Source organism: Hyla sarda, chromosome 5 (genome assembly GCF_029499605.1).
Source record: "Hyla sarda isolate aHylSar1 chromosome 5, aHylSar1.hap1, whole genome shotgun sequence".
NCBI lineage: Eukaryota > Metazoa > Chordata > Amphibia > Anura > Hylidae > Hyla > Hyla sarda.
Genome location: NC_079193.1, coordinates 78,733,693 through 78,754,911, shown reverse-complemented (window position 1 = coordinate 78,754,911; position 21,219 = coordinate 78,733,693). Strand labels below are relative to the sequence as shown.

The window sequence follows — 21,219 nt, the reverse complement described above, 5'->3', positions numbered from 1 at the left end:
CGCCCCCAGAGCACTTTGCGCCCACATATGGGGTATTTCTGTACTCAGGAGAAATTGCGTTACAAATTTAGAGGGTCTTTTTTCCCTTTTACCTCTTGTGAAAATGAAAAGTATAGGGCAACACGAGCATGTCAGTGTAAAAAATTTATTTTTTTACACTAACATGCTGGTGTAGACCCCAACTTCACCTTTTCATAAGGGGTTAAAGAAGAAAAAGCCCCCCAAAATTTGTAAGGCAATTTCTCCCGAGTACGGCGATACCCCATATGTGTCCCAAAACTGTTGCCCTGAAATACAACAGGGCTCCAAAGTGAGAGAGCGCCATGCGCATTTGAGGCCTGAATTAGGGATTTGCATAGGGGTGGACATAGGGGTATTCTACGCCAATGATTACCAAACAGGGTGCCTCCAGCTATTGCAAAACTCCCAGCATGCCTGGACAGTCAATGGCTGTCCGGCAATAATGGGAGTTATTATTTTGCAACAGCTGGAGGCTCCGTTTTGGAAACGTTCATTTTTTGGGGAGAGGGGGCTGTGTAGGGGTATATGTATATGTAGTGTTTTTTACTTTTTATTTTAGGTTAGTGTTAGTGTAGTGTAGTGTTTTTAGGGTACAGTCACATGGGCAGAGGTTCACAGCAAGTTTGCCGCTGGAAGTTTGAGCTGCAGCGCAAAATTTGTGCCATCTCAAACTTGCAGCATTCACTGTAAACCTCCGCCCATGTGAGTGTACCCTGTACATTCACATTGGGGGGAGGGGGCAAACATCCAGCTGTTGCAAACTCCGAGCATGCCCTTTGGCTGTCCGTGCATGCTGGGAGTTGTAGTTTTGCAACAGCTGGAGGAACACTGGTTTGGAAACACTAAGTTAAGTAATACACTTTCAAGTGTTTTGCAACCAAACTTAGTGTTTCCAAACCAGTGTGCCTCCAGCTGTTGCAAAACTACAACTCCCAGCATGCATGGTCTGTCAGTGCATGCTGGGAGTTATAGTTTTGCAACAATTGCAACAGCTGGAGGCACTGAGGTAGGGAACGGACAATGTTTCCCAACTAGTGTGCCTCCAGTTGTTGCAAAACTACAACTCCCAGCATGCCCAGACTGCCCAGGCATGCTGGAAGTTGTAGTTCGGCAATATCTGAAGGATCAGATGTTGCCGAACTACAACTTCCAGCATGCTTGGGCAGTCTGGGCATGCTGGGAGTTGTAGTTTTGCAACATCTGGAGGTCCACAGTTTGGAGACCACTGTATAATGGTCTCCAATCTGTGCTCTTCCAGATGTTAGAGAACTACAACTCCCAGCATGCCTGGACAGACTGAGCATGCTGAGATTTGTAGTTTTGCAACATCTGAAAGAGCACAGATTGGAGACCATTATACAGTGGTCTCCAAACTGTGGGCCTCCAGATGTTGCAAAACTACAACTCCCAGCATGCCCAGAAAGCCAAAGGCTGTCTGGGCATGCTGGGAGTTGCAGTTTTGAAACTCTCAGAGGCAGCAGTGAGATCGCTTTACGGCGATCTCACTGCTGCCAATGAAGATGCCGCACTGCTGCCGGAAACTCACCTCCGGGACGCAGCGCAGCCAGGACCGCATGGAGGACGCCGGGACCGCCGGGACCGCTCGGGACACCGCTCCGACGGGTAAGTGACACCAGGGGACGGGTCAGGGACACTTAGCAGAGCGGTGTGTGTCCCGATCCCCGTGATCGGGACTCACACACCGCGCTGCTAAGTATTTTCATAGCGAAACGCTGCTATCAGCTAGATCGCTGGAGGGGGGTGGGGGATAAAACCCCCCGTGTTCGCACGGTAAGATGGCTGGCTATCAGTGATAGCCACCATCTTTCCGGGTGCTGCGGGGTGCCGCGAGTAGCGGCAGTAATGTTCATGACGTACCTGTATGTCATGGGTCGGGAACACCTTGCCACCCATGACGTACAGGTATGTCATAGGTCGGGAAGGGGTTAAGAAAGAATTAGTAAGCCTAGCCCTTTGTAAGCCTATGTACAATATGACTGCAGGGTGGAAATAAATAACTGCCTTTTTTATCTGCTGCAATATACCGTATGTATAAATGGAGAAATTAACACAAAAGAGCTTGAATCTATGCAAAAACAGTAGGGCAAAGTGATTGAAAATTGTCCCACATCATTATTAAAATTTACATATTAAAATGTTGTTAAAACTGGAATTACAATTTAATGTATATAGTTATGATTTTATTTTATTATTCATTAAAAATCCAAAAATAAAAAAAAATGGCATTTGGAGTTTTTTGTGTTTTAGCTGTTCACTGTGCAGGATCAGGAATGTTATAATAGTTTGGATAATTGTACAAATGTGATACTAAATATGTTTACCGGCAGCCAACACTGGCCAAGTATACTGCAGTTCCGGTTCCCAAGCTCGCTTCATACTGCCTCACCCGTTGGGAAGGGGTGAAATGTAATCTGTCAGGTGTATTTGTTGACCATTGTATAGTTGTAGTGTGGGGTATAAAAACAAACTATACATTTTCTGGAGCTAATAGAGGTTGTCCAACTTATAAAACTTTTAATTTCTAAGCCAAGAGTCATGGAGGTGGAGCTGAGCTGCTTAAGGGCCGGAGACTGACATGCCTACTCTCTCACTCCCCAGTACAGTGACCCCTCGACCTACGATGGCCCCGACATACGATAATTTCAACATGCGATGGCCTCTCAGAGGCCATCGCATGTTGAAGGCAGCATCAACATACGATGCTTTTTAATGTCGGGGCCATCGCATAAACGGCTATCCATCAGCGCTGACTGCTTTAGCTGCTTCCGGATAGCCGTTTACGGTGCCCCGTGAGCTCCGGTGATGTCTCTTACCTGCCCTCGGGGCTCCGGCGCGTCCTCTTCGGGATCCCTTGCATCGTCGGCGCTCTCCATCGACATCATCACGTTGCTGCGCATGCCGTCCCGTCATCCAATAGGAGCGGCGACGAAGAGCGAGGATGCCGGGGAAGAAGAGGCCTTACCGGAGAATCGGGGACACCTCGGGGACGCGGCGACAGCGATGGACGGCGACATCCCGGGCAGCGGTGACTGTCCGGAGCGGCGGGGACAGGTGAGTACAACTTCCTCTAACAGGAACGGCTGTCCGGGCATGCTGGGTGTTGTAGTTTTGCAACATCTGGAGGTCCGCAGGTTGTAGACCACTGTCCTATGCTTTACATTGCACGGATCCCTCAACATGTGATGGTTTCAACAAACAATGGTCCGGATTACCATCGTATGTTGAGGGACCACTGTACAGAACCCTGAATGTCAATCAAGGAGGGAATGAGAAGTTTAGGATGAACAAGGAGGCATGCTAGGCTGTGGCACTTGAGCATCTCATCCCTGCCTTCTTGACTCTTGACTGAAATTAAAAAGACAATGTAATAAATATGGCAACCACCATCAGCTCCAGAAAAGATACAGATTGCTTTTTATACCCTATCAGTTATCCAACAGAGTCTGCAGCAAATACAGCTAACAGATTCCCTAAAATATACATTTAATAGAACATAAAAATATAACTGCAGGTATTTCGGCCTTTTGGGGTTTTCCTAATCCAGTTTATTGTTTTTCACTGGAATGCTTAATTCGGTAATATAACATTTTGTGAACTTAATTGAATTTATGAGAAAGGGATGATTGCGTCCTGTAATGTGATTTAATATCTCATGGAACGTCGTCTCAGTGCTGAGCAGTCAGAATTATTTTTACTCTGCGTGTTGTCCAAAGAAAATAGTGGCACTGCATTTGTTTCCATAATCTTGACAGCTGATGATGCTAATGGATGCATTTATACTACTTTAGTCAGCTAGAATGCAGTTATTTAACTCAAGTTCACTTTCATAGATAGAAAACTGTAACCAGCCCTGGCTGTTAGCATGTTAGCTATTATTACGTTGTAATTCACAATGAAAATGTTAGCTGTAATAAGACATTTTATGGATCTGTTGATTGCAGATAAATTGTGTTTTAATAATCAGATTAGGTAAGTAGAGGCATAATATTTTCCTTACATTTGCAGAATGCTGTATTTACTAGGCTGGAGAGGAATAAGGGCCAGTAGTTTCCAGCCAAAAATTTGTAAGAAAATGCAACTGTGAGTTTTAGGTCAGTTTATATAGGTGAAATATGACAACATTTTGATGTTTGTATTATGGCTGCAAGTTCTAGCTTGATGATGAGTCCCGAACTGCCTGTCAGTTGAACTGGGACTTTTGTTGGTAATATGGATGTAAAATTGTGGCCATATTACACCCTTATAATGCCAGTAATTTTTAAAACAGTAATTGGAGCCAATTCAAAAGGAGAATGTACAGTAAGGGTAAGGCTGTGCCCTGAGTTGTCTGCTCGTAGCAGCAATCCGCCGCTACAAGCCTACACACAGGGATGTGCATGTCACGCCCGCATGCGCAGTGTACTCACAGACATCGTGGACGCTCTCGGCCTAGCTTAGGGAGCAGGGGCACGAGGTCTTTGAGTACACTGCAAATGCGCGATCGACTCGCACATCCCTGTGTGTCGGCTCATAGCGGCGGACAACTCAGGGCACAGGAGAAGGCACACTTTAGGGACAGTCAGTAGAGCATCCGCAGCATCAAAAACATTGCGGATGCGCTTAGTGTGACCTTACCCTAGAGGGAACAATCATTCTCTCTTTTGTGTCTACTCCTGCGTTTGGCTTTATAAACTGTATTGAAAATAACATGTATGAATCCAGTTTAAGAACCTCCTTCATACATACTTTTTTATGTGCTTTTCCCACTTTCCAAAAAAATCATAATATGAAGAATTTAGTTTTACACTGTTATATTTAGAGATGAGCGAATATTTGAAAAATTAGATTTGGCCGATTTGCCGAATAAAAAAAAAATAGTTTCAGTCCGAATTTATTTACGGTGAATCGCTACTAAAAACAGCTATTTCTAGCCTACAGAGAGCATCATTAGGGGTGTAAAAAACTTTGTCTTGCTGCAACACGCATAGGGAGTGTGCTGGGTAGTGAAATAATACTGCAATTCAGTATGACATGCAGAGGCATCACTATTAGACTCGCTGTCGCAGAGCGGCACAATGACAGAGCCTGGAGGTGGCATCAGTAGGAGGTCATATAGTGGCTGAATGACACAGCATGGAGGTGGCGGCAGCATGAGGAGACCATATAGTGGCTGAATGACTAAGCCTGGAGGTGGAAACAGCCTGACGAGACCATAGGGCCTCACAATTGAAAAGATTAAAGATATTTTTTTTTTACATTTAAATTGAAGATTTCAAATAGATGAACCTAAAAAGTTTTATTTAATGTGCCAGCAGCATGAGGAGACCACATGGCGGTACAGTGACACAGCCTGGAGGTGGCAGCAGAGATGAAACCATATAGGGACTGAATAACACAGCCTGGAGTTGGCAGCAGCAAGAGGAGACCATATAGTGGATGACTGACACAGCCTGGTGGTGGAGGAAGCATGAATAGACCATATAGTGACTGAATGGCACAGACTGGAGTTTGCGGCAGCCAGAGGAGTCCATATAGTGGCTGAATGACACAGCCGGGAGATGGCGGAAGCATGAGGACAGCATATAGTGACTGAATGACACAGCCTGGAGTTGCCGACAGCAAGAGGAGTCCAAATAGTGCATGAATGGCAAAGCCTGGAGCTGGCATCAGCATGAGGAGAACATATGGTGGCAAAATGAGACAGCCTGGGGCTGGCATCAGCATGAGGAGAACACATGGTGGCAGAATGAGACAGCCTGGAGCTGGCATCAACATAAGGAAAACATATGGTGGCAGTATGACACAGCCTGGAGCTGGCATCAGCATGAGGAGAACATATGGTGGCAGTACGAGATAGCCTTGAGGTGGCAGCAGCAGCATCAGGAGTCTTGAAAGTGACCTGGTGACAGAGTGGGGCGGTGGGTGACAATACCAGTACCCCATGACAAAGGTGGGTGAAAAAGGAGAACTTGGCATCAGATGTGCGGCATCAGGCAGGTGACAGGATCAGAATAGTAGCTGAGGCGAGTAGGCAGACGAAAACTGTCTCTTTTGTAAAAGTGTTAGTGTGCACAAGTAAGTATTGAGAATATGCATTACATAAAACTTAACATTTAATAATATTCTTAGGAGAAAATATATGGACCCCCAATTTTTTTTAAATCAAACAAAAGGAAAGGTGTGCAACCTGCACCACCAAGTATTGATGTGTTGCAAAGACCACTAAAAGGTGGAAGGGAACAACATATGGCCCATTGTAACCAGTGGGGGTAAAAACTTCCCTTTCAAGGCCCTACTCTTGCATTATTAATTCCCTTCTTGGCAAGTGTTACTCAGCTTAAAAAGGGCGGCCCCACACAGGAACCTCTCCCTCTTTCCACCTACAAACACTGCCATTTCACAGGGTTTTTCGGTGGAAATAGGGAGATGTTCCTGTGTGGGGCTGCCCTTTTAAGACGAGTAACACTTTCCTTGAAAAGGTGGAAGGGAACAACGTATTGTCCATTGTAGCAGGTGGTGGTAAAAACTTCCCCTGTTAGGCCCTGCTGTTTCCCCATTAATTTCTTTATTGGCAAGTGTTACTCACCCTAAAAAGGGTGGCCCCACACAGGAAACTCTCCCTATTCCCACCTAAAAACCCTGAGAAATGGCAATGTTTGTAGGTGGAAATAGGGAGAGGTTCCTGTGTGGGGCTGCCGTTTTTAGGATGAGTAACACTTGCCAAGAAGGAAATTAATAATGCGAGAGTAGGGCCTTACAGGGGAAGTTTTTACCCCACCAGTTACAATGGACCATACGTTGTTCCCTTCCACCTTTTAGAGGTCTTTGCATCACGTCAATACTTGGTGGTGTAGATAGTACATGGTGTTTTTTGCACACCTTTCCTTTTCTTAGATATAAAAAAAATTGGGCTCCATATATTTTAACCTAAGAAAAGTTACGTTTTAGCTAATGCATATCCTCAATACTTACTTGTGGTGCAGAGGAATTTCTGCAACTGGGGAGAAGCACCTTATATATATTTTCCACTATCCATATTTGTGAAGTGTTGGTGTGGCACCGTGGTCAATATACGCTGATGCATCAGGCATTGGTGGGGGGAAATCCTGGCTGATCCATGCCTGATTCATCTTCCCAAAGGTCAGTCTCTCCACATTTTTTGTGGACCGATGAGTTCTCCTTGGGGTTACTATGGCCCCCGTCGCACTAAACACCCACTCTGATGGTTGACTACTGGCCGGGCAGGACAGCTAAACTAGGGCAAACTCTGCAAGTTCCGCCCACAAATCAAGTTTGGCTTCCCAGAAGTCCAGCGGATCTTCAAGGTGTGTTGGCAGGGCCATGTCAAGGTATGCCACCACCTGCTGGTTCAGGTTTTGCTCCAGGTCTACCTGCTGCTGATGAGTTGCTTCACTATGCGGGTGAAGAAAGCTACTCATCAGCGACTGTAGACTCAGACTGCTGATGGAGCTGATACTGCTCCTGCAACCCCACCCCTCCCCAGCAGCCATGGCAGTGGAAGGTGAGTGCAGAGCGCCCCCCCAAGTCAGACCTGTGAGAGGATGGACGATGGCACAGATAGGCATTGGCCAACTTACTACGTAGGATGTCTCTGTAGTAGGTCAGTTTGTCCTCCATATCAGTGGTTTTAAAAAAGGTCCCCATTTTGTGCAGGTAGCGAGGGTCCAATAAGGTGGAGAGCCAGAAGTCATCCCGCTGCCGAATGGTGACAATTCGGCGGTCACTACGCAAGCAAGTGAGCATGCATTGTGCTATTTGTGCAAGTGACTCAGAGGAACTCCCTGCCTCCATCTCTACTGCATACTGCCATAGTGTGTGTGGGTCCTCTCTCTCGTCTTCCTCATCACACTCTAGCTCCTCTGGCTTCTCCTGCTCCTCCTCTCCTGTCAGATGACTATAAAAACTGCCCATTTCGCCAAACCTAAACTGTGCTCCACTGTCCCCCTCTCCTCCTCCTCTTCCAGTTCAGCCCCCACAGGGCTCATGTGACTGTGAGAAGTAGGCGCCATGTTTCAAGTGCCCTGACCAGACATTGCTTCCAACACGTGTTGTAGCAAATGAAGCAGTGGAATGACGTTGTTCATCCTGTAATCCTGGCGACTTACTAATAATGTTGCTTCCTCAAAGGGCCTGAGCAAACGGCAAGTGTCACGTATGAGCTGAAACTGGATGACATTGAAGTTACACAGGGGGGTTCCTCTTGGATCATCAAGAAATCAGTGATGGATTTTCTCTGTTCTTATAGTTGGTCCAACATATGGAGGGTAGAATTCCAACATGTCGAAATGTTGCAAATCAGACTATGTTGGGAATACTGTTCTGACGCTGCAGCTCAAGGAGGGTGTGCTTTGCGGTGTACAAGTGGCTGAAGTGCATGCAAAGTTTCCTTCCCATTGTTAGGATATTGTCACGATTCGGCTTCCAGGTAGTGGATCCTCTGTGTCAGCGAGGGATTGGCGTGGACCGTGCTAGTGGACCGGTTCTAAGAGGCTACTGGTTTTCACCAGAGCCCGCCGCAAAGCGGGATGGTCTTGCTGCGGCAGTAGCAACCAGGTCGTATCCACTAGCAACGGCTCTACCTCGCTGACTGCTGAGAAGGCGTGGGACAGAAGGACTAGGCAGAGGCAAGATCAGACGTAGCAGAAGGTCGGGGGCAGGCGGCAAGGTTCGTAGTCAGGATGGGTAGCAGAAGTTCAGGTACACAGGCTTTGGACACACTAAACGCTTTCACTGGCACAAGGCAACAAGATCCGGCAAGGGAGTGCATGGGAGGAGGTCAGATAAAGGCAGGGAGCAGATGGGAGCCAATTAAGCTAATTGGGCCAGGCACCAATCATTGGTGCGCTGGCCCTTTAAGTCGCAGAGAGCTGGCGCGCGCGCGCCCTAGAGAGCGGAGCCGCGCGCGCCAGCAGATGACAGCAGGGGACCGGGACGGGTAAGTGACCTGGGATGCGATTCGCGAGCGGGCGCGTCCCGCTGTGCGAATCGCATCCCCGACGGCCATGACAGTGCAGCGCTCCCGGTCAGCGGGACTGACCGGGGCGCTGCGGGGAGAGAGAAGCCGTGAGCGCTCCGGGGAGGAGCGGGGACCCGGAGCGCTAGGCGTAACAGTACCCCCCCCCTTAGGTCTCCCCTTTTCTTTGACCGGCAACTGCCTCCCCTGGGATGAGGACACCGGGAAAAAATGGAGGGTTTCCTCAACGGCAGGCAGTACAGCAGGAGTGGGAATGGGGAGGGAGGGCAGAGGGCGAAGCCTGGCACGGGGCAGTGTGACACCAGGACGGGGGCCATGAGGAGGCACAGAGGTTTGCCTGACGGGACTGGGAGGGGGGGAGAGGCACTTCCTATGGCAGGCAGAGTCCCAGTTCTTTATCTCCCCGGTGGTCCAATCAAGGGTGGGGGAATGAAGCCGGAGCCATGGCAGACCGAGGAGGACCTCAGAGGTACAACTGGGGAGAATGAAGAACTCAATCCTTTCGTGGTGGGGTCCGATAGACATCAGGAGGGGTTCTGTGCGGTAACGCACGGTGCAGTCCAATCTGGCTCCGTTGACCGCGGAAATGTAGAGCGGTTTGGCGAGACGGGTCACCGGGATGCTGAATTTATTAACAAAGGACTCCACAATAAAATTCCCGGAGGCACCAGAGTCCAAGCAGGCCACGGCTGAGAGGGAGGAGTTGGCTGTAGGAGAAATCCGCACGGGCACCGTGAGACGTGGAGAAGAAGACTTAGAACCAAGAGATGCCACACCCACGTGAGCTGGGTGCGTGCGTGCGTTTCCCAGACGTGGAGGACGGATAGGGCAATCCACCAAGAAATGCTCGGTACTGGCACAGTACAGACAGAGATTTTCTTCTCTACGGCGATTCCTCTCTTCCTGGGTCAGGCGAGACCGATCCACTTGCATGGCCTCCTCGGCGGGAGGCCCAGGCATAGACTGCAAAGGATGCTGTGGGAGAGGTGCCCAGAGATCTAAGTCTTTTTCCTGGCGGAGCTCTTGGTGTCGCTCAGAAAAACGCATGTCAATGCGGGTAGCTAGATGGATGAGTTCTTGGAGGTTGGCAGGAATCTCTCGTGCGGCCAGCACATCCTTGATGCGACTGGATAGGCCTTTTTTAAAGGTCGCGCAGAGAGCCTCATTATTCCAGGATAGTTCAGAAGCAAAAGTACGGAATTGTATGGCGTACTCGCCAACGGAAGAATTACCCTGGACCAGGTTCAGCAAGGCAGTCTCAGCAGAAGAGGCTCGGGCAGGTTCCTCAAAGACACTTCGGACTTCAGCAAAGAAGGACTGGACTGTGGCTGTGGCAGGATCATTGCGGTCCCAGAGCGGTGTGGCCCAAGACAAGGCCTTTCCTGAAAGAAGGCTTACTACGAACGCCACCTTAGACCATTCTGTAGGAAACAAGTCTGACAACATCTCCATATGCAGGGAACACTGAGACAAAAATCCACGGCAGAGTCTGGAGTCCCCATCAAATTTGTCCGGCAGGGACAAGCGGAGGTTAGGAGCGGCCACTCGCTGCGGAGGAGGTGCAGGAGCTGGCGGAGGAGATGGTTGCTGCTGTAGCAGAGGCAGAATTTGCTGTAACATGGCGGTCAACTGCGACAGCTGCTGTCCTTGTTGGGCAATCTGCTGCGATTGCTGAGCGACCACCGTGGGAAGATCAGCGAGACTTGGCAGCGGCACCTCAGCGGGATCCATGGCCGGATCTACTGTCACGATTCGGCTTCCAGGTAGTGGATCCTCTGTGTCAGCGAGGGATTGGCGTGGACCGTGCTAGTGGACCGGTTCTAAGAGGCTACTGGTTTTCACCAGAGCCCGCCGCAAAGCGGGATGGTCTTGCTGCGGCAGTAGCAACCAGGTCGTATCCACTAGCAACGGCTCTACCTCGCTGACTGCTGAGAAGGCGTGGGACAGAAGGACTAGGCAGAGGCAAGATCAGACGTAGCAGAAGGTCGGGGGCAGGCGGCAAGGTTCGTAGTCAGGATGGGTAGCAGAAGTTCAGGTACACAGGCTTTGGACACACTAAACGCTTTCACTGGCACAAGGCAACAAGATCCGGCAAGGGAGTGCATGGGAGGAGGTCAGATAAAGGCAGGGAGCAGATGGGAGCCAATTAAGCTAATTGGGCCAGGCACCAATCATTGGTGCGCTGGCCCTTTAAGTCGCAGAGAGCTGGCGCGCGCGCGCCCTAGAGAGCGGAGCCGCGCGCGCCAGCAGATGACAGCAGGGGACCGGGACGGGTAAGTGACCTGGGATGCGATTCGCGAGCGGGCGCGTCCCGCTGTGCGAATCGCATCCCCGACGGCCATGACAGTGCAGCGCTCCCGGTCAGCGGGACTGACCGGGGCGCTGCGGGGAGAGAGACGCCGTGAGCGCTCCGGGGAGGAGCGGGGACCCGGAGCGCTAGGCGTAACAGATATCTTGCAGATGGGGGGGGGGGGGAACATTTCAGGAACCGCTTGACAACCAGATTGAACATGCAGGGTGCATGTCTCAGGCTTCCTTGTCGAAGCGCAGACAAGATGTTCTTCCAGTTGTTGGTCACCATGGTTCCCATTTCCAGTTTTCGTGGAGTAAGATATGATTTGATTTCTTGATGAATTACGTTTAGCAGTTCCTCCCATTTGTGACTCTGTATGCCAAGGCAAACCATGTGAAGAATAGCGTGACACAGCCATGCTTTGCACACAGGGTATGCTGGAGGGGCACTGAGACTTGTCTGTGCAGTGGAGGCTGAGGACACGGTGGAGGTTGAGGAGGCAGAGTCGCACACTGTCACAAGACCAACAGCCTGAGAGCGTGGAGGCGTGACCTGTCTAAGTTGCTGTTGTGGCTGTGCAGGAACCAAATTTACCCAGCGGGCCGTAAAGGATATATATTGTCCCTGACCATAGTTACAGCTCCACAGGTCAGTGCTGCTGTGCACTTTGGTAAACACCGACATGCTCAAGGACTGGACCACCTTCTCTTGTACAAAATTGTGCAGGGCTGGTACTGCCTTTTTCGGAAAAAAAATTACGGCTTGGGACTCTCCACCTTGGCTCGGCACAAGCCATCAGTTCTCTGAAAGGTGCAGAGCCCACCACTTGAAAAGGGAGGGACTGCAGCACCAGCGGCTTGAACAGGAGCACATTCAGCTTCAGCACCATTGGATTGCTGGCGGAATTACTGACTCCAAGTAGGAAGAGCAGAAGCTTCTGGAGCGACAGACGATGGGTATGACAGACAGCTCTCTTCGGCAGAGGTAGTGGAGCCTTGGCTGGCTGAAAGAGGGAGCGGTGTGCCTCTGGGTGATGTAGCAGGCTGGACCACCACATCGGAGCCACGATTCTCCCAGGCTGCTTTATGGTGATGCTGCATATGTTTACGCAGGGCCGTGTTGCCAACATTGGGACCCTGTCCATGCTTCACCTTCTGCCAACACATCTGGCATGTGGCCAGCTTAATATCCTCTGGATGCTTGATGAAAATCTGCCACACCGCTGAGTAGCTGATTTTCCCACCAGCAGTCCACACTGATTGACTGCTACTGCCGCCAACTCCAGGAACCCCTGTTCCACTACCTCCTGGGAAAGTAGGCTGCCTCAAAACAGGTGGTCTACCCAGGGCACGATTGGCTTCAGACTTTCCACTTATGCCGCCATGCTAACTGCCAAGCATGCTACAACCTGAGGAAGTGAGCTCCAGACTGGAACAGGGGGAATCGCTGGATGTCATATATCAGGATTTTCCCAAAGCAGTTGATACTGTTCCACATAAAAGGTTGGTGCATAAAATGAGAAGGATTGAGCTGGGGGAGAATGTGAGTAAGTGGGTAAGTAACTGGCTCAGTGATAGGAAAAAGAGGGTGATTATTAATGGTATGTATTCTGATTGGGTAACTGTTACTAGTGGGGTACCACAGGGGTCAGTCTTGGGTCCAATCTTGTAGAGGGGTTGAATAGTAAAGTAGCAATCTTTGCAGATGATACTAAACTCTGTGAAGCAGTAATCACTATAGAGGACAGTGCACTGTTACAAATGGATCTAGATAGGTTGGAGGTTTGGGCTGAGAAGTGGCAGATGAGGTTTAACACTGATAAATGTAAAGTTATGCTGATGAGGAAGAATAATTCGGGCTGGGATTATGTATTAAATGGGAGCACACTTGGGACAACTGAAGTGGAAAAGGACTTAGGAGTCTTAGTTAACAGTAAATTTAGCTGTAGTGATCAGTGTCCGGCAGCTGCTGCCAAGGCAAATAAAGTCACGGGGTGCATCAATAGGGACAAGGAAATAATTTTACCACTGTACAAATCACTAGTCAGACCACACATAGAATACTGTGTACATTACTGGGCACCAGTGTACAAGAAAGATATAGTGGAGCTGGAGAGGGTTCAAAGATGGGCAACCAGGGTAATACGGGAAATGGGAGGACTACAGTACCCAGAAAGATTATCGCTATTAGGGTTATTTAGTTTAGAAAAAAGAAAGCTTAGGGGAGACCTAATAACTATGTATTAGTATATCAGGGGACAGTACAGAGATCTTTCCCATGATCTATTCATACCCAGGACTGTATCTCTAACAAGGGGGCTTCCTCTACGTCTTGAGTAAGGAAGATTTCTACACAAGCACAGGCGGGGGTTCTTTACTGTAAGAGCAGTGAGACTATGGAACTCTCAGCCAGTGGTCATGGTGAAGAGTTTTAAAGGGGTCTGGATGTTTTTTTGATGAATAATAACATCACTGGTTATGTATACTAGATTTATAGGGACAGAACGTTGATCCAGGGATTTATTCTGGCCGGAGTCGGGAAGGAATTTTTACCTTCATCTGGATCAACCTGCAACCCTCTTTTTCTGATGATGATGAAGCCCCTTCTGCACCCAGCTCCCAAGTGCAATCGGCTTCATCATCATCGAGTTGTGTCTGCACATCACTGATGTCCTCCTCAGGTTCCTCAACAGTGTCTGCTTCAGGAGCCTGAATGCTCTCAACACAACCTCCCTTGCCACTATCCTTATCACTACTTGCCCGCCTAGCGGAGGAATCGGCTGATGTCTCCTTCACTTCTTGACTGTCCTGTAGTAGATCGTCCTCACTAAATAGTGGAGCTGAACCCACAGCATACAACACTTCTGTGGGGGAGGGAACAGCATAGGACAGAGGCAATGGGAGGACAGGGACTGCTCCCGGGCCATGATACCTGAGGGTTGTGTCTGAGGAAACAACTGACTGTTGACTGAGGGTGTCAGATGTCACTCGTGATGAAGTGGATGACCGTGTTAATCAATCAGTGACCACAGATGGGTTGCTGGTCGAGACACGACCACTAGCTGATACCGTGAGCTCAGGCCTCTCGCTGCGACTCCTGCTGCCACTCACCCCTAGTCTGCTGTGACTTCTCACTGCACCTGATGAATTTAGGCCTCTGCCACTCCTCTGTGCATGCCCTGGCACTTCTCTGCCTGGCATACTTAGTGCGTATATGAGGGGAGGACAATACGCTCCTCTACACTTAAAACAGTATTTGTCTACAACACCAGCAGATGTGTACTTTTGGCTGGCCTTTCACAGTAACTAGGCCCTTAAGACTTTAACAGGAAAAAAATGGTACACCACTTAGAAAACTGTTTTAAGCGTTGTGGAGCGTATTGTACTCCCCTCATTAGTGCATACCACGTACGTACATCTATGTAGTGTATGGCAATGTTTCCTAAACGTAGCCTCCAGCTGTTGCAGAACAACAACTCCCAGTATTGCTGGACAGCCATTGACTGTCCAGGCATGCTGGGAGTTTTGCAACAGCTGGAGGCACCCTGCTTGGGAAACACTGCTGTAGGGTATTTTGGAGGAGGAGGCAAGTGTAACGCTTGCATCTGGGTTCGTCCCTATGCAAATCCCTAATTCAGGCCTCAAATGCGCATGGTGCTCTCTCACTTCGGAGCCCTGTTGTATTTCAAGGCAACAGTTTAGGGCCACATATGAGGTATTTCCATACTTGGGGGGCTTCTTCTCCTTTTACCTCTGATGAAAAGGTAAAAAAGGTAAAGTTAGGGTCTACACCAGGATGTTAGTGTAAAAATGTTTATTTTTTTTACATTAACATGCTTGTGTTGCCCCATACTTTTAATTTTCCCAAGAGGTAAAAGGAAAAAAAAATTGTAACACAATTTGTCCTGAGTACGGAAATACCCCATATGTGGACGTAAAGTGCTCTGCGGGCCCACAACATGGCTCAGGAGTGAGAGCACACCATGTACATTGCAGGCCTAAATTGGGGATTTGCTGATGGTGGCTGATTTCACAGCAGTTCTGACATAAATGCAAAAAAAAAAAAAATACCCACATGCGACCCCATTTTTGGAAACTACCCCCCTCTCAGAATGAAACAAGGGGTATAGTGAGCCTTAAAACCCCACAGGTGTTTGACGAATTTTCGTTAAAGTTGGAGGTGAAAATGAAAAGTTTGATTTTGTTCACTAAAATGCTGGTGCTACCCCAAATTTTTCTTTTTTACAAGGGGTAATAGGAAAAAAGCTCCCCAAAGTTTGCAATACCATTTCTTCTGAGTTAGGAAATACCGCATATGTTGATGTTAAGTGCTCTGCGGGTGCACTACAGGGCTCAGAAGGGGAGGAGCAAAATTTGTTTTTTGGAGAGAGAATTTGGCTGGACTTGAATGCCATGTGCATTTACAAAGTCCCCATGGTGCCAGAACAGTGGACCCCCCCCCCCCACATGTGACCCAATTTTGGAAGGTACACCCCTCACGGAACATAACAAGGGGTGAAGTGAGCATTTAAACCAACTGGCGTTTGACAGATCTTTGGAACTGTGGTCCATGAAAATAAAAAAAATTATTTTTCATTTGCACAGCCCACTGTTCCAAAGAACTGTCAAACGCCAGTGGGGTTTAAATGCTCACTGCACCCCTTGTTACATTCTGTGAGGGGTATAGTTTCCAAAATATTGTATTGGGTCCACTGTTCTGGAAGCACGGGATCTTTGTGAATGCACATGGCCCCCAACATTTATTCTAACCAAATTCTCTCTCCAAAATTCCAATGGTGCTCCTTCTCTTCTGAGCATTGTAATGTACCCACAGAGCACTTTACATCCAAATATGAGGTATTTCCATACTCAGAAGAAATTGGCTTACACATTTTGGGGAGAATTTTTTCCTATTTCCCCTTGTGAAAATGAAAGATTTGTGGTAACACCAGCATGTTAGTGAAAAAATCTATTTTTTCATTTTCACTTCCAACCTTAGGAAACATGTGTCAATCACCTGTGGGGTGTTAAGGCACACTATACCCCTTGTTACGTTCCTTGAGGGTTTTAGTTTCCCAAATAGTGGGCTTTTTTTTGCTGTTTTGGCATCATGGGGGCTTCCTAAATGCGACATGCCCCCCAAAAACCATTTCAGCAAAATTCGCTCTCCAAATGCCCATTACTTACTCAAGAGAAATTAGGCTTCACATTTTGGTGGCTTTTTCTCTTTTTACACCTTGTAAAAATGAAAAAAAAAAAAAAAGGTCTACAAGAACATGTTAGTGTAAAAAATGAAGATCTTACCTTTTCTCCTCACCTTGCTGCTATTCCTGTGAAACACTTAAAGGGTTAACAAACCTTCTGAATGTCATTTTGAATACTTTGTGGGGTGTAGTTTTCATCATGGGGTCATTATGGGGTATTTCGAACATAAAAACTGAACTGGTACCTAAAAAATTCTGATTTAGAAATTTTTGCGAAAAATTGGAAATTTGCTGCTAAATTTGAAGTCCTCTAATGACTTCAAAAAGTAAAAACATGTCAACTTTATAATGCAGACAAAAACTATACATATTTAATATGTGAATCAATATATCATTTATTTGGAATGTCCATTTTCCTTACAAGCAGAGAGCTTCAAAGTTAGAAAAATGCTACGTTTTCAAATTTTTCATGAAATTTGGGAACTTTTCACCAAGAAATGATGCATTTACCAATAACATGATGCATTTACCACTAACATAAAGTAATAAGAATATGTCAGGAAAAAGCAATCTTGGAATCAAATGAATAAGTGAAAACATCCCAGAGATATTAATGCTTAAAGTGACACTGGTCAGATGTGCAAAAAATGGCCTGGTCCTTAAGGCTGAAATGGGCTTTGTCTCCAAGGGGTTAAGTCTTAAATTTCATGTAAGCTTTGCAAGGAATTGTACAACCTGCTTAATTGGAGTGCTGTAAAACAGTTCATATTATTTATATATATATATATATATATATATATATATATATATATATATATATTTTTTTTTTTTTAATTGTATTATATCATCACAAGAGAAAACGTGAATGTACTACACATAATAGATCAATACATGATACCATATTATACTTTGCAGTATGGTAAATTAGGTAGTATATGACAGTATTACACAGTCTATGAATGCTAGTTTGGTTTAGTAGTCTTGGAATACAAATTCAAATATGAAATCTATTTCACCCATTTAATTAAAGGGGTACTCCACTGGAAAAAAAATTATTTTAAATCAACTGGTACCAGAAAGTTAAAGGAGTACTCCGGTGCACACTTTTTTCATGTTATCCCGTCCGGGCTGCAAAATAAAAGAAAACGCACTTTCTCTTACCTGCCAACGAGCCCACGGAGCTCCGGTACAGGTGTTCGGTCCCCGGGCTGTATTATTCTTACTTCCTGTTAGCCCGGCACGTCACACGGAGCTTCAGCCTATCACTGGCCGCAGCGATGTCCCGCCTCGGCCAGGGATAGGCTGAAGCTCCGTGTGAAGTGCCTGGCTAACCGGAAGTAAGAAGGATACAGCCTGGGGACCGAACACCTGTACCGGAGCTCCGTGGGCTCGTTGGCAGGTAAGAGAAAGTGCGTTTTCTTTTATTTTGCAGCCCGGACGGAATAACATGAAAAAAGTGTGCACCGGAGTACTCCTTTAACTTTCTGGTACCAGTTGATTTAAAAGAAAATGTTTTCCAGTGGAGTACCCCTTTAAATTCACGAGAAATGACACATAAGTATAAATGGATATGCAACACATAAGTACATCCAGTACGTGTGTGTGTGTGTGTATATATATATATATATATATATATATATATATATATATACATATATATATATGTATATACATATATAGACAAATGTAAAAAAAATACCTGACCACAGTGATCTCTGCTGACACAGGAACTGTCCAGAGCAGGATAGGTTTGCCATGGGGATTTGCTCCTGCTCTGGACAGTTCCTGACAGGGAAAAATGTGTCAGAAGAGAGCACTGTGGTCAGACAGAAAAGAAAAAAAAAGAGAACTTCCTCTGTAGTATACAGCAGCTGATAAGTACTGAAAGGATTAAGATTTTAAAGTAATTTACAAATCTGTTTAACTTTGTGGCACCAGTTGATTAAAAGAAAAATGTTTTCCACTGAAGTACCCCTTTAACATTGTAAAGAAGCCATTACATGCACATTTTCCTGCAGATGCATGCTGGACAAGTGAAAATGTGTGACATGTTTGCCTTCCAACACCTGCTTGTTAAGACATGTCAGCATACATGACAACTGATCAGTTATAACCTGCATCCACAGATATAATGTGGTTCTAGATCTCTCACTTGCTAATTATCTTTTGATTCTTTCTTTTTATCATAGTAAAGCGAGGATGGACAGACATTTTGCCAACAGTCATTTTCGGTAAGGTGACAACATCTCTTATCTCTATTAGACACACAAGTAACCATAATGTCTGTTTTTGTTTTTTTCTTTTCTTCATTATAGTTAATGCTCTCAACCTATTGTAGCTCAGGTGTGGCTTTAAAACCAGAGCTCTGTTGGAACTCTGGGCTGGTGATTAGTTCTTACTCTGACTATGACTGTTTTACTTTATCTATTTATGTCTGAATTTTAACCTTGGTTGATTCCTATTATGATAGATTTTAGTCTTCTTGGTTTTTAGTACATCTGTCGGTTTTTAGAATTATGAATGTTCATTCTGCTTTAACCTTGTTATCTAAGTCTGTGTTCATACTGTGAGTCTTGCTTGTACCCATTGTCTGTATTTAGTTTTCATGTTTAGAGTCCTGACCTGTATTCCTCCATGCTATGGAGTTTGGTTTTGTAATATTCATGATTGTTATCCTGATCCTATTCCTCCATGTTATGGAGTTTGGTTTTCTGGTTCCTGTATTCCTCCATGTTATGGAGTTTGGTCTTTTCTTGTATCTGTTTTTATAGAGTTCATGATTGCTGACCTTATGTGTTTTCAGTACATGCACTGATCATAGTGTACAAGATTACTGATCTAGAGTGCCCTCTGTACATTACCATTGGTCTTAAGTGTCCTCTGTACTTTATCACTGATCTGTGTCCTTTGAACTAGTATCTGTTTATGTTTAGTGTTCTGTGTCCAGTGTGAACAGTGTTCTATATTTCCTGGCCTGTTTAGTGCTTTACATTCATTAAATCTGTTCGTCCCCTGCATCTCCTGGTTTCTGCTGTATACTTATTCCATGTATCCTTGTTCATTTATTCATATCTGCCGTTTATCCTGACTCTGGTTTCTGAACTGTATGTTAGTACGCTATGGCCGTCCTGCTTGTATATTTAAATCCTGTCTGGTTTATATGGTTGTTTGGTTGTTTTCCCATTATGTTTCTGACCTGTCCCCGACTATGTACACTATTTTTTGTGTACCTTTACGCCCATTGCACTTTAGCGCAGGGATGGACCTGCTCCAGGTTTGCCGATCCCGTCGGCCATGACAGTAACTATATAACAACTAAATAATCTAATCTCATTAATATGTTTCTTTGCTGTAGCCTATGGGTGGAATTTTCCTCTGCAATGAGAGGACTTTTATTTAAGACATATAAGAAATATACCCTATATGGGGGGAATTTACTCTTTTATATGCAAGTTTTTGGCATAAAAAGTTACACATTTTTGTGCAAGTGTGATTTGCACAGACATGTTAGACTTTTCAATGAGTTAATGTTAACCTTGCCACTTTGAAAAAGTGGATCTTTAAATAAAAGGAGATGGGGCCTCCACTGTCCAGAAGGTTTATTATAGTTTACCTAGGTAACTCAAGTGATTTAAAGGGGTACTCCCGTGGAAAAAAAAAAATTCAAATCAACTGGTGCCAAAAAGTTAAACAGATTTGTAAATTACTTCTATTTAAAAATCTTAACCCTTCCAGTACTTATCAGCTGCTGTATACTACAGATATACCACAGAGAAATTTCCAGTCTGACAACAGTGCTCTCTGCTGACACCTCTGTCCATGTCAGGAACTGTCCAGAGCAGGATAGGTTTTCTATGGGGATTTGCTCCTACTCTGGAGAGTTCCTGACACAAACAGAGGTGTCAGCAGAGAGCACGGTTGTCAGACTGGAGAGAACTTCACAATTTTCTCTGTAGTATACAGCAGGTGATAAGTACTGGAAGGCTTCAGATTTTTAAGCAGAAGTAATTTACCAATTTGTTAAACTTTTTGGCAACAGTTGATTTGAAAACATTTGTTTTCCACTTGTTTCCACCGGAGTTCTACATACAGTACACAAATCTTAATAGATTTGCTGAACCTAATGGCAGCAGTAAGACTGTCTTGTGAAACACCGGTTTTTGTGTGTCACTTATATGCAGAGTGGAGGCATGGCATTTCATAAATTCAGCATTTACTTAATATGAAAAAAATATAAATAGTTTAACTTGCAGAGAGAAAAGTTTTGGGCCCTCTTATCTTCTTGGTCTTGGCCCCCTGCTATGCCTTACAATAGCCTCACCATAGGAAACCATTAAAGACTAATGCACTACAGTTGGCATCTCTGTGTTTTCTCTCTGTTAGGTCTGATATACCGCTGAAGTGCATAGTTCAAAACTGCATGCTGGATTATGGTCATAAAACAAGAGTATGCACAAAAATGTTTGAAAATGAGTTTTATTGTTGTATTTGTGTCTGGTAATTCTAAGGAACTGAAAAAAAAAAAGATATTCTTTCTTAATTATGAATTTCAGGTGACATTATCCAAATGTTTCCTACAATTTAGATATATTTTATTGTATTTTTACTTTATCAAGTATTTATAAACCTATAGTTTCATACGCAATAACTATTGTGTGGTCAAAATATCTCCTGATATATACTTCCTTTCTTACAACATTACAATAA

General features: G+C 45.8%; 1 protein-coding gene across 9 annotated transcripts in view; it reads left to right on the top strand.

The window, feature by feature from the left end:
* HDAC9 (histone deacetylase 9) overlaps positions 1 to 21,219 on the top strand; it is a 656,589-nt gene that overhangs the window by 213,707 nt on the left and 421,663 nt on the right. For 7 of the 9 annotated variants that reach the window (XM_056519737.1, XM_056519738.1, XM_056519740.1 and 4 more), the window contains one exon: positions 18,702 to 18,743. The exons of the other annotated variants lie outside the window; for them this stretch is intronic. In XM_056519737.1, the coding sequence (XP_056375712.1) occupies positions 18,702 to 18,743 (42 nt within the window). The remainder of the gene's footprint in view (positions 1 to 18,701; positions 18,744 to 21,219) is intronic. 9 annotated transcript variants of the gene reach the window in all.